Here is a 16,097-nt window from a genome sequence, read left to right as displayed (position 1 = left end):
ATAAGAGTTGATGTCACATAGAAATAATTCCCTCAGAGAAGTTGATTATTGCACCTAGCATCCTGCCGTTCTTTCATAACTCTAAACCACATACTTCAATTCACTATCGCCAACTGCGTGCTGAGTTTGTCTCACCATTTATAGATCTTATATTTATGTTTTATTCTTTTCTTGCATTATCTACTTCTTATTAAAGGGCACATTTGTAAGATTTAGTGCCATCTAGTGGAATAGACTCAGCAGAAATGGAATATAATATTCATATTTTTTTTTAATTAGTGCATTATCCCATGAAAAAAGGAATTGTTGTATTTTTGTTACATCAATATGAGGCATAGACCAAACCAGACAAAGCAAACACTGGCTCAAGAAAGGGATTTTTGGTTTCTTGACAGTTTTCCTACACACTCCTACAAGGGGAGGAGGGAGGGGTATTCATTTGGTTGCAATCTGCAACCAAATCCTGGTCACACTGGTTCTTTAATATCTCATTCCTTCAGTTATTAATAGACATTTAGCAATAAATGAATGTCTTAATTTATTGGCAGACATTGCCTGTGTGTACGCTTTAAAGCAGGAGACAAAGATCAGGAAGTATCACAACTCCTGGTTTTTAGATTAAGTTTAAGTTTTAGATTTAGTTTAACTTGGTATCTTTATTTCCTTTCAAATTGAAGGTCGGTGCCCTGATTTCTTTATGAGTGCGTAAAGAAATTGAATCCTAAAGCAGTAATATTACTACAGTGTGCTCACTCAAGCTTGAGTTTCAGTCTGGCTATCAACCTTGATCACTTGTGACTTCTTTTTGTTCAAATCACTTTCAGCTGAAGTTGAATTTCCCCAGAAGCCTCATTATGTTGAATTATCACATGATGAAGACAAAGTTTTGACTGACACTCGAAGTTTTAAAGAAGGCGAGACTTAAACCGTGTGAGTTATTGTGGACAATGTTCAAAATTTGTTTCCCATCGTGTGTGTGATTTGTCACTCACACTTTTTGTCCCGAGGGATTTGCTGACATGTTGAAAATGCACAAAGGAGTATAACAAGGACATGTGTCATACCTTACACCCTTATTACGCCGGCAATGACAAGTGAGACAAGCAGTCACTTCAACATATGATACTGAAGCTCACATTGCTCACAGAGTAAAAAAGCCCAAAGTCGGTGTGAAATGTCAGTATAATAAAAGATGGTGTGTAAAATATAGAAATGTAGATATGGATGTGCAGTAGAGGGCAGGGGAGGAGATATGTGTGTGAGGGGGGTGCAGGGGGTTGTTTATGAATAGTAGACAATGAATGATGGAAGCTCTCCCGAGGGTACAGGCCCTGAGCACTGCTGCAGGGACTTGGGAACATGCCAGTCTCCCATGCCCTGTGAGATGCCAGTTTGGGTGGGCACTGTTCCGAATGGGTGCTCTCTTCTCCAGGATACACCGCGGATCCCAGGGGAGTGTCTCCAGGCAGTGGCTGCTCCAGAGCGGGGCTAGCTAGAATCTAAATCAGTGACATGGGGGAGAAAAACAAAGTCCAGTATTCCCTCTGTTCTTCCATCTAAATGTAACACACAGAGAAATGACTGAAGAGAGAAAAATGCTTCATTATGTCTTGATTGCACACACCTGTGGAAAAATAGAAAGGCTGGATTATAAAAAAAATACTCATTATGACGCCTTTTTTATTTGTCTTGATTGGTGGAAAAATTACACAAATAGCATATGGAGCTTGAATTTAATGAATTTCAGCACTCCTGTTTAGAAATTATGAATACATTTCTTGTTACCAATGAAATATGGCACTCTACTTGCATTCTGTCTGCTCACAACCTGTCTGTTTTCTTCTTTTCTGCTCTCGTCCCTGCCTGGCTGCAACAGGAGCTGCTGAAACCGTGACAGGTACTTTTTCTTTTTGCTACCTGCTGTTCATTTGGAAGAGCTTACTTCTGTCTGTCTGTCTGTCTGTCTGTCTGTCTGTCTGTCTGTCTGTCTGTCTGTCTGTCTGTCTGTCTGTCTGTCTGTCTGTCTGTCTGTCTGTCTGTCTGTCTGTCTGTCTGTCTGTCTGTCTGTCTGTCTGTCTGTCTGTCTGTCTGTCTGTCTGTCTGTTGATTGGCTGTCCATCCCAGTCTGTTCATCTGTGCATATTTACATGAATGGTTGGTTTTGATGATGGTATTTTCTTTTTTAGGAAGGAGGAGAGAGGCGCACACATAACACAGATGCAGTATTTTCATTTTTAATTTCATGAATCAATATTTCACCACATGTAAAAGTAGATTTCAGTGTCTGTTCAGGCCACTTGGTTGCCAGTTCAGTTGTTTTTTTGACACATGTACAACTTCACTAAAGTTACTCACAAATTTGCTCTAAGTCAGATGTTTACGTCCAGTTCTTTGACAGCAGCATTTCTTCCTTGTACACAGCTGGAATGAATCTTGGGAAAGCAAAAACTTTTCCATAGCAAAAACAAAAATATAAACCAAACGATATAATACAATTGGCCAAAGTGTCTGTATCAAGCCAAAGTAACAGACTGCCAAATAATAAGCTTTTTACTCAGGTCAACACAACTATACGACAAAGTACCAACGATGGCCTTCAAAGTTACACACATATTGTATATATACTTAAAGCAAAAAAAAAAATAGTATCACTCACAAAGCAAAAGTTACTACTAATAGAATAATTCATAACAGTAAGATAAATACTCAAACAACATTCGGCTTATATAACATATCGACTCTGACAGGAAACTGAGCTATGACTGCGCAGCTGTCTCCTCCTTCCTCCAATGTCTACCGGCAAACTAACACCTCACTACAACAAGTAACAGTTGTTCATTGTGTTTTCTTCAACATGGTGTAAGCTTACTGTGAATTATCTAAAGTCATTATCTGATTTTAACTGATGCCAAGATAGGGTAAAAAGTAAGAAAACATATTTAAATGGCTAGTACTACTAATCATTTGTCATACTTTGTACAGTTGTTACAGCCAACAAATTGTAACTGTCCCTCAAGGACATTCAACACTTTTAACCACACATTAGAAATTGCCAGGTACACTCCTTCTGAAAAAATGTAGCTTGAAATGTGGTTCTTCTCCTAATAATAAGTAATATTGTAACACTTAAACATGTCCTTGGGAGGCAGACTGTATCACTTTCTAAAAATGCACCCTTTATGAATGGTTTATATATCATTAATAAATGCTCAATACATTGTAAATAGATGGATTTTAGTCCAGTTCTTTTCCAGAAGGTAAGTGGTCATGCAGTCCAATCAGTCAAAGGGAACCTGGCAACCAAAACGTATTAATCGTTCACATTACCTTACCATGTCATTAGGTCCAACTTATAAATTATTCGTGGAGGGAGCTTTTCTAGACAATGGAACGCAATTATTTTATATAAGACTGTATATTGATCATTTCATGCATATCAGAATAAACAACACATATTTTGTCACATTTGAATTGGGCGAAGAGGAAAACATGTTTTTCTCAGGTCGAATGGTCTTATTTTCCAGTCATTTTGCAGCATCATTATACAATCAGTTACACGGAGCTTCTGAAAGACCTCATCTTTGCTGAAGAAGAAAAAAGATGGTCAAATTAGTGGGTATGAAATTTTGAAACCTTCCCATGCAAGGGGTCTAGGAGAAATGGCACAGAGCTAATTATACCCTAAGACAGTCTCCTTCTTACTTGTGAACATCCTTAAAACAGCATTTCATCATGAGGATCAGGCTTTAATGACTGAGCAGGATAAAGACACAGCAGTAAAAAGGCAGCATCAGAGCGGGAGAGAGAGAAACTTTTATTGTTAATGACTGCCTATAGTCCTGGTTGTTCCTTGAAAGGACATGACTGCTGCAGACAGCAGTGACTCAAGGGAGAGGAATTGGGGGCTGGCTGTCCTGCTTTTTGCTGCCCCTTTCATGTCTTTTGATGTGAAAACAAGAGAAAAAAGTTCAAAGGGAGAACCAACTTGATTCAAAAGGTGCCTGTCTCCGAACTTCTGATGGAGGAGCCGGTCTGATAATATTTCCTGATTTCGTCAACTTTTGTTAAAATTGGTTGGGGTTGGTGCTGTTTTGCATTTTGAGTACAGCTGATGAGCCGAGCTTCTATGCCAGACACTTGATGCCAGATTGTACATCCCCTCAGAGAGCGCACAGACTTTTGAAGGTCTGTATTTCCCTCTGACTGTTTCATTCAGTATGTTGTGATGCAGGAACAGGAGGGCAGCCATGTGTAGAGATACAGGCACTTTACTCTTCCAGACAGCTGCTGGAATGAGTGTGAATTTATCAGCCAGTCATCTGTGCCATGCCTCTGCCCACTCCCCCTCCATCCCCACCCACCACCCAGAATTAATGACTGCCTCTCCTCATTTGCACCCAATCATGACCAGGATGCCGAGGCAATTGAAAATGTTTACTCCAATTGCGAAAACCCTCCATGTTCCACAAAGTGGCCTGTTTTCACTTTGATGGGATTGCTAATCACAGCAACGTTATTTATTGGAGATGAGCCTAGGCTAGGATATTGGAGGGGGACCAACCTTGCTTGGGGCTGCTAAACCTTATGGATAATTTATCTATTGCATTCCCTTTCTCTCAGTCCAACAGATTGGGAGCAGTATAACCTTGCTTTGAGGCTGCTCTATGTTGCTGTTTTGACTGCCAAATATATTACTTTTATAGTGATGAAATAAAATAGACATCAAAACACTTCACATTGCTTTCACCCCCTCTTCTGCAGTGCTTAGTATATGTATACAGCTTCAGCACAGTTGATATCATTACTTTTAAATTACAACATACTTTTCAGCACTTCAAATTAAGATTATTTTGATTCGATACTCACAATTCAAGTATTCCACAAATCATTTTTAAAAGTTTAGATGGTAAAAAATATACGCTGATACACTCTCATTCCTTAAGTCATTCTTTAATTTAGTGGTTCAAACTCCTAGGCCAAAGAAAAGTATTGACCCTCATAACATGTGTTATTGAGCTGTGAAGAAACAATATGATTTAATGATTTAAGGGGAAGGAAGAATAATAATTATCCTTTGGGGCTGGGATTACAGGTCACTTGCTGTGATAGCAGAGTTAGTTAGAGTTAAGGGTAATGTTAGCGGCTCTGTCCTAATCTTCATTGGGAAGGTTTGCGCTTCAGCTACCCCAGCCAACAAGTTGTGTCTAAAAAACACATAGATTAATCCTCATTCTAAAAGGATCTTTTCTTGAAAAGTAAAAAGTGAAATTTACTGTTTGAAAATAAGAACAATTACATGTAAATCTAACCTCTGTCTTGCTATGTTATAATGACATATCAAAGTGGTCTTATGTGTTCTTACTTGTTATATACTTTTTAAATATTTGGAGTAACTGGGCACTTTGCAAGAACAATGCTGTTTAAAAAAATGTTTAAAAAAAATTCCATGTCTTGTATAATTCAGCCTTTTAGGATAATATAATGTATGTAACCATTAAGTGCGTATTTAACACCTTTTTACGGTGATATGTTTTAAAATGACTCACTAAAAACACAATAATCTAGACACAAAGTTGGCAACCAACTAATGGAGCTAACATTTATAACATCATCAGTCATGTCCTGTGTTTCTCTCACTGCTGCAACTGAACAGCCAAAATTACTTTAAAAAAACATTTAGAGTTTGAGAGGGAGTTTCCACAGAAAAGAAAAGGAAGATAAAAAAGGCCTAACATATGTATTATATCCAAACATACTTTTATATATTTTATATATATTGCCCCCAGTGGCTGTCAGGAGGTATTGCCTTGTATACCCTTGTCTACAGTAAATACTGAGCAAAACTTAACCAATTTAACCATATAACTTGTTTGTATAACTTAGTTTTTTTTTTTAACTATCTTTGAAGGCAAAGCATTGTGTGAGAAGCAAAGATAAAGCATCATATATCAAACATATACCATATACCACAACAGAAGTATGATATTGGAGAGTTCCTCCAATCAAAATGTATGTATTAAAGTGACATGATGTCCGGAACTCCCAAACAGACATCTGTGGATATGGATAGATATGGAAAAGTAAACAAATACATTTTTGAACATGATCTGGGTCTGTTTTCACCTATTACTTTCCTTTTGTCCTGAGCCATGAGCCCTTGCAACAGAGTGGAATGAAATGGGTAGTTCATTGCATCAGACAGGTCTGAGGAGCTTTCCTCCACAGGAGGTTAATTTCTTATTGCTTGCCGCATTCACAGAGTTCATTTTGAATCATGTTAGTTTGGCTGTCTATTCCCATTATCACTATCTGACAATGCAGGTGTTTTTTTTTTTTTGCTCCACTTTGTAAATGTCAGAATGCAATAGAGGTGTCTGACAACTCGGGCATGCAAATGTGCTTTTGATGTTTTTGTGGGGCTGTGGCTGAGAGTGTTGTTCCTCTGCTGGTGTAAATTTGAGGCATTAAAACGTATTATCCATTCTCCTTACATTTTTTTTTTGGCTCCTGCCAGATAAATATAGCACAAGGTGACTTTTGATTCTCTTCTTCTTTCTCTTAGAAAACAGGGAAAACAAAACAAGCTTTTTGTGTGGGGGGTTTTGGTGTGAGGTGTAAGTTACGATGACAAGGGTCCAGGGCCTGTCTGTGGCAACAATGCCAGTTTACAGAGAGTGACTCAAATGCTTACAGCACTTTTATTCCTCGAGATACAGAACAGAACCGCTGAGCACACTGAGCACACATTGGTCACATGGAACCTCAGATGGAGGGCTCTGATAAAGCTTAACCAAAAACAGCATCCAGCTTGGCTCATCTCTATGTTCTCTCTCCCTCTCTGTTTAACCCCCCCTTTCTTCTGCCCCTCCTCCACCCCGCCCATATATACTGTACTACTTGCCACTTTCTTACACTCTTTCTTTGTCTCGTTTTCTTCCTACCCTCTCCTCTCTCCCTACCTTCGTGGGCAGCAGAGCTTACAGCCCATCTGGCACTGACTCACAGGGCCCACTCTGAGCTGGGGGAGATCAATAGTGACAAACATTGCACATAGCTCTTATATTAAAAGGATTAGACATGGCTGCAAACAGACAATTTACACGGCCTATTCACGTGTCTTTACACTGTGCATGTGTTGACATGCAGTCCCTAAAGTATGACATATAAATATTTGATAGGCTCTAAATATCCAGACAGGAGTGTTTGTCTCCCATTTTAAATTTCATTTTTCGTTCTGTATTTGTCTGTTTTGTGAAGTTGAAGGTCAGAACCTGGCGACTGACAATGTGTCAGTGATTGAGGGGGAAATGGCCACCATCAGCTGCAGAGTGAAGAACAACGATGACTCTGTCATTCAGCTGCTCAACCCCAACCGACAGACCATCTACTTCAAAGATGTTAGACGTAAGTGCTTGTGCCTCAGACAAAATGTTAGTATCATCAAGTAATCACAATGTCTTAAAAATGCAAATACGTACGTCCCGTACAAAAATTGAGAGAACTATGTTTTTCCACTGTAAATGGATGGATGGTAAGTGGCATGACTTAAGTTTGATGAAAACCTTTTGTTGAATTCATAAATAAGTGTGTGTGTGTGTGTGTGTGTGTGTGTGTGTGTGTGTGTGTGTGTGTGTGTGTTTGTGTGTGTGTGTATATATATATATATATGTGTGTATATGTACAGCGGGTAAAATAAGTATTGAACACATCATCATTTTTCTCAGTAAATATATTTCCATAGGTGCTATTGACATGAAATTTTCACCAGATGTCAGTAACAACCCAAGTAACATTTACATACAAAGACACCAAAATAAATAAGTTCAGAAATTAAGTTATGTGTAATAAAATGGAATGACACAGGGAAAAAATATTGAACGTGCTTAGTGAAATTTATTTAACACTTCGTACAAAAGCCTTTGTTGGTAATGACAGCTTCAAGATGCCTCCTGTATGGAGAAACTAGTCTCATGCATTGCTCAGGTGGGATTTTGGCCCATTGTTCCACACAAACAGTCTTCAAATATTGAAGGTTCCGTGGGCCTCTTCTATGAACTCTGATCTTTAGTTCATTCCATAGATTTTCTATTGGATTCAAGTCAGGTGATTGGCTGGGCCATTGTAGCAGTTATATTTCCTTTCCCTGAAACCTATTGAGAGTTTCCTTGGCTGTGTGTTTGGCGTCATTGTCTTGCTGAAATGTCCACCCTTGTTTCATCTTTATCATCCTTGGTAGATGGTGGCAGATTTTTATCAAGAATGTCTCAGTACATTTTTCCATTCATCCTTCCTTCAATTATATGAAGTTTGCCAGTGCTGTATGCTGAAAAACAGCCCCACACCATGATGTTCCCACCTCCAAACTTCACTGTTGGTATGGTGTTTTTGGGGTGATGTGCAGTGCCATTTGACCTCCAAACATGGTGTGTATTATGGCATCAAAAGAGTTAAATTTTGGTCTCATCTGACCAGACTATATTCTCCCAGTATTTCACAGGTTTGTCTAAATGTTGTGCAGCAAACTTTAAACTCACTTCAACATGCTTTTCTTCAGCAATTGAGAATTAAACACCTTTTTATTGGCCATCAGTTGGGAATGAACCAGTTGATATTGATTTGCAAGTGGCAGGATTGCTGTCTTTTCTGTTCTATTACTGATAGATTTTAGCTGGTGTTTTGGCTTTCTATGCCTTTTTGCATCTCCCTTTCTTCGTATGTTCAATACTTTTTCCCTGTGTCATTTCACATAATAACACATAACTTAATTTATGGACACCTATGGTTTGATTGCTGTGCATGTGTGTATTGCATGGGTTGTCACTGACGTCTGGTGAACATTTCATGTCAATAGCACCTTTAGAAATGTATTTACTAAGAAAAATGTTGACATGTTCAATACTTATTTTACCCGCTGTATATGTATACATACACACATATGTATGTGTTTATAAGTGTACTTGATCAGACAAAACAACTATAACAATAAGTGATTAATAAAAAACAAAATCAAGTCTGTCCTTGGACAATAGGCAGGTGTCCAAATGAACATTAACACATTTTTCCTTGCTGTAATCATTCTTTCTGCAAAAATGTATTTAAAAGTTTATTTGAAACTAATATGAAGCTTCAACCAAAATTAGCCAAATCAAGTCAACATCTTTCAAAGTTACTGTTGTTTTGGTGCCAAATTCCCTTATTTTGTCATAGTCCTTCCACTGCAGCTGAACAGGAAAACACTCTGTTGAGTCACAAAGATGAAATTTCATACTAGAAAGACTACAACTGTGGAACACTTTACTTGAATAACTGAGACAGCTGAAGCCTCAAATTATCTTCAGATACAGTTTTTAAAACGTTTGCTCAAATCAAGGACTGTGATTTTGTCCCCCATCATTTTGTCACTCATCACTAACATTGTCAGTGCATTTGGAGGGACATTTTTAATGGTTAGTATGAACAGGAGGAATGATTACAGCACCTGGGCACCTGACTATTGTTTTAAGACACACATGAAAACTCTCAACCTATCCTTTAACTTTTGACAGGAAAAGCTTGTAGAAATGACAGAGCTCTCATTGCACCTCAAAATCCAGTTTGTTTGTTGAAGAGTATACTCCTCACATGACTGTTTCCACAACATGTTTGCATTTCAGACTATGTGAATTTGTGTTACACAAGAAGAGCTGCCACCACACTGTTAGTCATAGAATTCTTATGTCCAAGTTATATAGCTTCAATTTTCCTTCAGATCCACTTAAATGGATATAATCATATGTCTTAAATCAATCTCAGTACTGTAATACGAGTACTGAAGCATCAATCAAATGACCTCTGTCTAGCCACAGGTGTACTATGTGGATGTATCCTGGGTTCATTGCTATTTACATTATATATCAATGATTTGCCATCTGTATGTCCTGACACCAACTATATGCGGATGACACTGTAATTTATGTAAATGGTAACAGTATGACACAAGTTGCTAAATCATAAAACTCAGTGGTTTATGTAACAGCATGGTTAAAGCAAATCTGTTTTTTCAACTAAATATGTCAAAAACAGTGTACATATTTTTCTTCAAGACAAACAGTTGTAGTGTGTAGCCAGGTGTCTTTGTACTAAGGGAGTGGATACAGGCCGTGTCAGAATGTAATTACCTCAGAGTTCTGATAGATTCCAATCTTTCCTTCAAGACTCAGGTGAAAAAGGTCTGTATTCAAGTCAAATTTGTTCTTACAAATTTCAAGTTGATTTGAGATTACATGCCAACTGAGGTAGCTAAGATTGTATGTTCATTTCCCATCCCTACTCTAAAACCATTACAGTCCAATATTAAAAAATATCAGGGCTTGATTTTTCCTCCTCTGAGATAGTTTGTCAGTATAAGGACAACACATATATTGGTTCACAAGAGGGAATTGCATTACCCCACCCAGAAAAAAGTACTTTAAGTCATTTTGCAATCTTTGTTAAAGCTGAATGAAACTCCATCCCAGCAACTATTAGAAAACTGGACACATATGGTTTATTTAGAGCTCATTGAAAAAAGAAAAAGGTTAATTAATACTTAGATTCACAGGTCAGTTTCTAAACGTTGTAGAGACTGAGAACAATCTTCCATGTTTTGTTGTTAAAACTGGGTGGAAACAGTTGGATAGCTTTTAAAAGTCCTGCATTGCAGATCCAATCAGAAGTCTTTAATGTGGCCCTTCATACTAAGTGGTGACATGCATGGTTTATTAGCAGTCGTTCTTGTCGCTGTTCAAGCAACTGCTGTGCATTTAGAAATCCCCAGACTATAGTAGGCAGAGATCTATGATTGTCTGGTATCACCAGACTAATTAGCACTCAGTTCTGCCAGCACTACAACTCCATTGCACCTTACTGTCCTCAGTCTGTCTGTGCTAAACTTCTCTTGCTGTCTGCTATCACCTGTGGCTATCTTGCTATCGCCGGTCTGCCCTTATGTACCTGCATGCATGTCATATTATGGTCTTGCCTTGATTGTGTCATTTTATTTATTTTATATACTGTGCATGCTTTTTATGTAGTAGCTTCTGCTTTGCATGAGTTAGTGTCTAACAATGCAACATAATGTGGTCTTATTTAGCCCATATTTCTACTAACATTAATATCCCTCAAATTATTGTTTTGCTTGTCTTGAATTATGAGCCTCTTTGTTGCATGTTTTAAATAGTAATGATAGTGTAGTATAAGGTATAAATCTTGTGCATTTACAGCAATATTTATTAATGTGCAGTATCCCTGTTAAATAAAACAACAAATAAAATAAATAAATAAATAACCATTGTATTTTTCATAGATATGTGGTTTTGTGTTGGTTTCACATTTCAAGGCACTCTGTACTAAAGGCATTTTTCTGCTTTTTATCGTCACATTGAAGGTATCAGATATCACTACAAGATCAGCTTTAGTTTTGAGTTAGATCGTGTGTGCAAACATGATTCCATCTGTCCTTGACTTTTTGCCTCTTTAACACAAGTCATTAAGCTCAGATTGCGGCAAGATTAATATGAGATAATTCTCAGTGCTACCATAATGGGAATACTTTTGTGTCCTTGTCACTGTTCGATTTTACGATAATCTCTTAGATTAGGATATTGAACATTATGATTATGCATGAGCATATGGGCTACTTTTACTTTGAACCAAGTTTTTGTCTCTGCTTTTTTTTACTTGTTTGTATCTGGGATCTGAGCCAAGATTCAAGGTGAACGAGAAACACCCTTCATTTCAGTTTATATTGCTTCCCAGCTGTTATTTCACATGTCGAGGTAGCGAGATGTGTGTTCCATTTTCTCACTTGCGAAGAGCATCGGGGGAGCTTGAGTACACATCTTTGTCATATTTGTACAAAATACCCAAAGCTACCTGAGAATATGGCAGAAAAGAATGTATTGATATAAAGCATAGGTCATGTTGTGCTCTACATCTTAAACAAATATTTATTCTGACACCAAGGAGTAGATAGAGGCTGAGGATCATTTCAGTTTATAAAAGCAACAATGAATAATTAGCTGTTATATCTAGGTAACAATCAATATTAGCTCTGCTCTGAAATCTTTCCACGAGGTTAAGACAACCTTTTTCTCTTCACTCTTTATTGAGCTGCTCCACGTGGGCTTGTAAACATGTCATTTTCTCTGCTTTAGTCAATGCAGTGCCATGTCAATTACAAAACATAAAAGGTTTTGTTTATCTGCAATTAGATCTGAATTTATGTCAGATTTCTGACAGGTTGCTAGACTGTTATTGGGCAGCTGCCGCTGTGTGTTTGTGTTCCTCATAATGGGGTCTAGTGAACCCCATGGCAGGGCTATTCTAGGCTCTGTTCCTGAAGGATTGCTGGTTCTGTGGGGACCCCCCTCAGCCAGTGGCATTGTTACCTGTCAACAGGGCCGCTCTACACAGTGGCAGATCTTTGTATACAAGGAAGTACACAGCAGCAGCGTAGAGACACACCAGGAGCTACAAGAGAACCAGCTAGAACTGAAACGGCAGCTACAGAAACAGATACCCACACAAATACCAAAGCCATAAGGGCTTTACAGTACCAATGAAGGGTAAATAAACAAATCTCTGTTGCAGCAAATGAAGACAAATTATGTCATAGGCAGAGGCACAGTGAATCTTTTTAGGATGAGCCATCTATTCGGCTAGATATATATGTAAAATGACATGCAATTCGGAGGTGTCATATGTAATGGGAAAAATTAGCTTTTATCAGTGAAGGTGGACTTGGATGGTGATACAATATCACACCAATATTTATTCACTGCAGCCATCCTCAAGAGTTGTCTGGCTTTGTATTATCATGATTTAATGTTAAAAGTGAAATTCATACAAAAGTCTATCCCTGAAAACCCTTTTTCAAATCTTATTTATTTGTCTGTTCTCTAACATTAAACAGTCATGGCTAATTAAGAAACAATCAGTTCAACCAAGTTTGGCAAAAACATCCTTAATAGTAAGGAGTTTAAAAACTGCTAATGCATCAGGACCGTGTCGGTGTTGTTTGATCAGATTTGATTAACAATTGTGATTGGACATTCACACATCCCATCTTATATACACATTTTCAAACTTGTGCCGAGTACACTTCAAACCTGTGAAACTAGCAAGTAAAAAACAAGAAAAAATTGAAAAATCACCTCTACAAAATAACAAAAACCGTTCTAACTTTGGCAGAAAGTATTCTGTATATAGACTATTGACCATAGCAAGAAGATGATTAGGAAAATATACTTTCAGGGCCTTTAAAAGGTGCATGTTAAAATGTACCGCATGAAAAAAGTCAATGTTCATGCCATTTGCATTGAGTCCAATGGATTTCAAAGCCAACAGGTTTCCACTGTGAAAACACAAGTTTTCACTTCTTTGTCCATCTACTCTTTAAAATAAATAAAATATGGCAAGATACACTTCTTGTCTTGGGTCTTTGGTACCATTTTAAATCATCTATGTATCTTGTAAGTCCAGATGCAGCTTGAATCAGAATACAATCTGTTTTTGGTATTCTTATATGAGAACAAAGTGAATACCTGTGGAATTCAGACTGTGGTTATTCAAAACCCACAAGTTGAATATGTCAACTTGCACTTAAGAAATTCTGACAGGTTTATTTCTCATTTTCTGATTTTGCTTTGACCAAATTATTAATAAAGAAAGTAATTAGCACATTAATGATTATGAACATAACTATTAATTGCAGTCCAAATATGTATAGCGATGTTGAACATTCCTCAACACTAAACAATAAATATAACATACTGTGTACCCAACATGCTCCTGGGTAAGCAGTTATGAAACTGCCTTGTTTAAACTACATACAGTGCCTCAGAAGTGAAGGATTTCCCTCCCAAGCAGGTGCTGTGACTCTCAAAGTGCATCAGTGTCATTGTTTCCCTTTGAGGAGAGACTTCCAAAGAGCTCTCAAATTATATTGGGGATGAGATTTCATGTTGACACTGCCCCGAGACCTTGGGTAATGATCATGATGCTAAGTGTAAAGCCTGAAGGGAATAACAAACTCCCCGGGCTTTAAACAGGGGCTGAATAGAGTTTGTTAGCTCGACAGATGCAGAGAGGACTTGATAAAGAAGGCAGGTCAAAACATCAAAAGGGCTCCCAATCAAATCAGCTAAAGCTGTTTATGTAAAAGAGTGCTCAGGGATGAGGGCTGACTCAAATGAAAAGCAGTGTGAAGATGGCTAACCTAGTTTGATGACATTAAAATAAAATTCAGCCAAGCCCTATTGGCATTAGTATACAGATTCTTGGCTAATTTTGATTTAGAGTTTCAGGCCTCCACCCCTCTCTACCTCTGCGCTGTGATTTAATTCATTATGTATGTTTGAATGCCTCTCCTTTTTCTGGAATATGAGAGTTTGATGCATCCATCCATGACCAGCAACAGCCCATTTTAAGGGTTCCTAGCTTGTTAGGGGTCCTCATGAGCACTCTTCACACTTTCCTGTCTTTGCGAGTGCTCCATGGACTGTAAAGCTACTTTATGAATCAACTTGTATGAATCATTTTTGAAACTCTTTTCTTTTACTCAATTAAGGAGAAAGCCCACAAATGGGCAGCCCTCTCCCTCTGCTCTCTCCCTCCCCTCCATCTCTGTCTCATTTTCTCCTTTGTCTTCCTCCATCCCCTCTCTCATTCTCACCCCTCTCCACTTACCGCTCCCCGACCCCCATCCCTTTCCCTTTCTCACTCCGTGTCTCACGTTTGTGTCCCTGTACTCTATATCCTCACTGTCTCTGTCTCACATCTATCCCCACAGCTCTGAAGGACAGCCGGTTCCAGCTGGTGAATTTCTCTGACAACGAACTGCGGGTGTCTCTGTCCAATGTGTCACTCTCCGATGAGGGACGCTATGTGTGCCAGCTCTACACGGATCCTCCTCAGGAAGCCTACGCAGACATCACTGTCCTGGGTAGGTGTGAGGGTTTCATGTGTGAAGATCACATAACACACATATGTGGTCACACCCCTCCTCACACACACAAACTCATACACACTTATTGTATTTTCCTCTGTTATAGATTGTGAATATGATATAATAGTAATATTTGATCCTGTTATCTTTAGCAACTGAAACAAAATGTCAGCCAATTAGGCTCTCGTCGTGCTCAACAGCATAACGAAAAGGAGCAGATGCTGAAACTGATGGCTCAGACCGCGTTGGTTTTGGCAGCTGTGTTGACTCTGTGAATCCCAGTGAATGTTGACTTGGCTTCTCCAAACGATTCCCTATTGAGAGTCAGCTGTGCCACACTTTGATGCTTTGGAGTGAAATTACTCCAGTTAAGCTTTATTATACATGCAGACATCCTGGGAGATTGAAAGGAATTAAAAGCACTTTAAAGTAATTACTCTAGTTGTACAATTGAAACCTAGCTTCAGTATTTCTGAACCAAGGGTTGCAATGAAGAGTGCTTGAAATAAAAACACCCCACTGACTTCTTGCTTTCAAGTGAGTTCAGCAAGTTTTCTATGATGACTAACAAACGATGAGGGACAACTGTGCCTTGTCCTACTCTGAGTAAATGCAACTATGTTTTGCCACTTACAGTATGAAACTTTAGCAAAGCAGAATACTGGGCTTCAAACAAGAACATTTTTTTTAATCTTATTGAAAATGTCTTACTTTTTTCTGTGAGGTGATTGTTCCAAGTGGGATTCAGCAAACTTTTAAACTGTAACTGCACAACCTGTTCGCAAAAACCCTCTTTTCAGCCACCTGTTCATGAGAAGGTATGCATTAATGAGATGTGATCATTAGCATAATCAATGCCCCCATATTGCAATAGAAGGCTCTGTGGGAAAGTTTCATTCACAAAAATACAGAAGAGTAAAAGAGGATTTTCACACCGCAGAGCTTCAGGTGCCGCTGTTGGAAATCAGCAAACGAATAGATACAGACACATTTAGTGTCAGAGTGAATTAGATGCCATCATAATCTCAATAAACTGGCAAGCCATGATGCACATTGCACTGATATGGCCAACATTTAATGTTTATTTTAATTTTTGATGTCTATTTTAGTCGATTTTGGTAACATTTAATCT

General features: G+C 38.3%; 1 protein-coding gene across 3 annotated transcripts in view; it reads left to right on the top strand.

The window, feature by feature from the left end:
• The window catches only part of cadm1b (cell adhesion molecule 1b), a 144,423-nt gene that overhangs the window by 97,837 nt on the left and 30,489 nt on the right, over positions 1-16,097 (top strand). For all 3 annotated transcript variants that reach the window (XM_062418713.1, XM_062418714.1, XM_062418712.1), the window contains exons 2-4: positions 1,877-1,897; positions 7,258-7,404; positions 14,810-14,962. In XM_062418713.1, coding sequence (XP_062274697.1) covers positions 1,877-1,897; positions 7,258-7,404; positions 14,810-14,962 — 321 coding nt within the window. The remainder of the gene's footprint in view (positions 1-1,876; positions 1,898-7,257; positions 7,405-14,809; positions 14,963-16,097) is intronic.

This window comes from Scomber scombrus, chromosome 5, assembly GCF_963691925.1.
Source record: "Scomber scombrus chromosome 5, fScoSco1.1, whole genome shotgun sequence".
Classification (NCBI taxonomy): Eukaryota; Metazoa; Chordata; class Actinopteri; order Scombriformes; family Scombridae; genus Scomber; species Scomber scombrus.
Note: the sequence above shows the minus strand (reverse complement) of the source record. Positions and strands in the feature narration are given on the sequence as shown.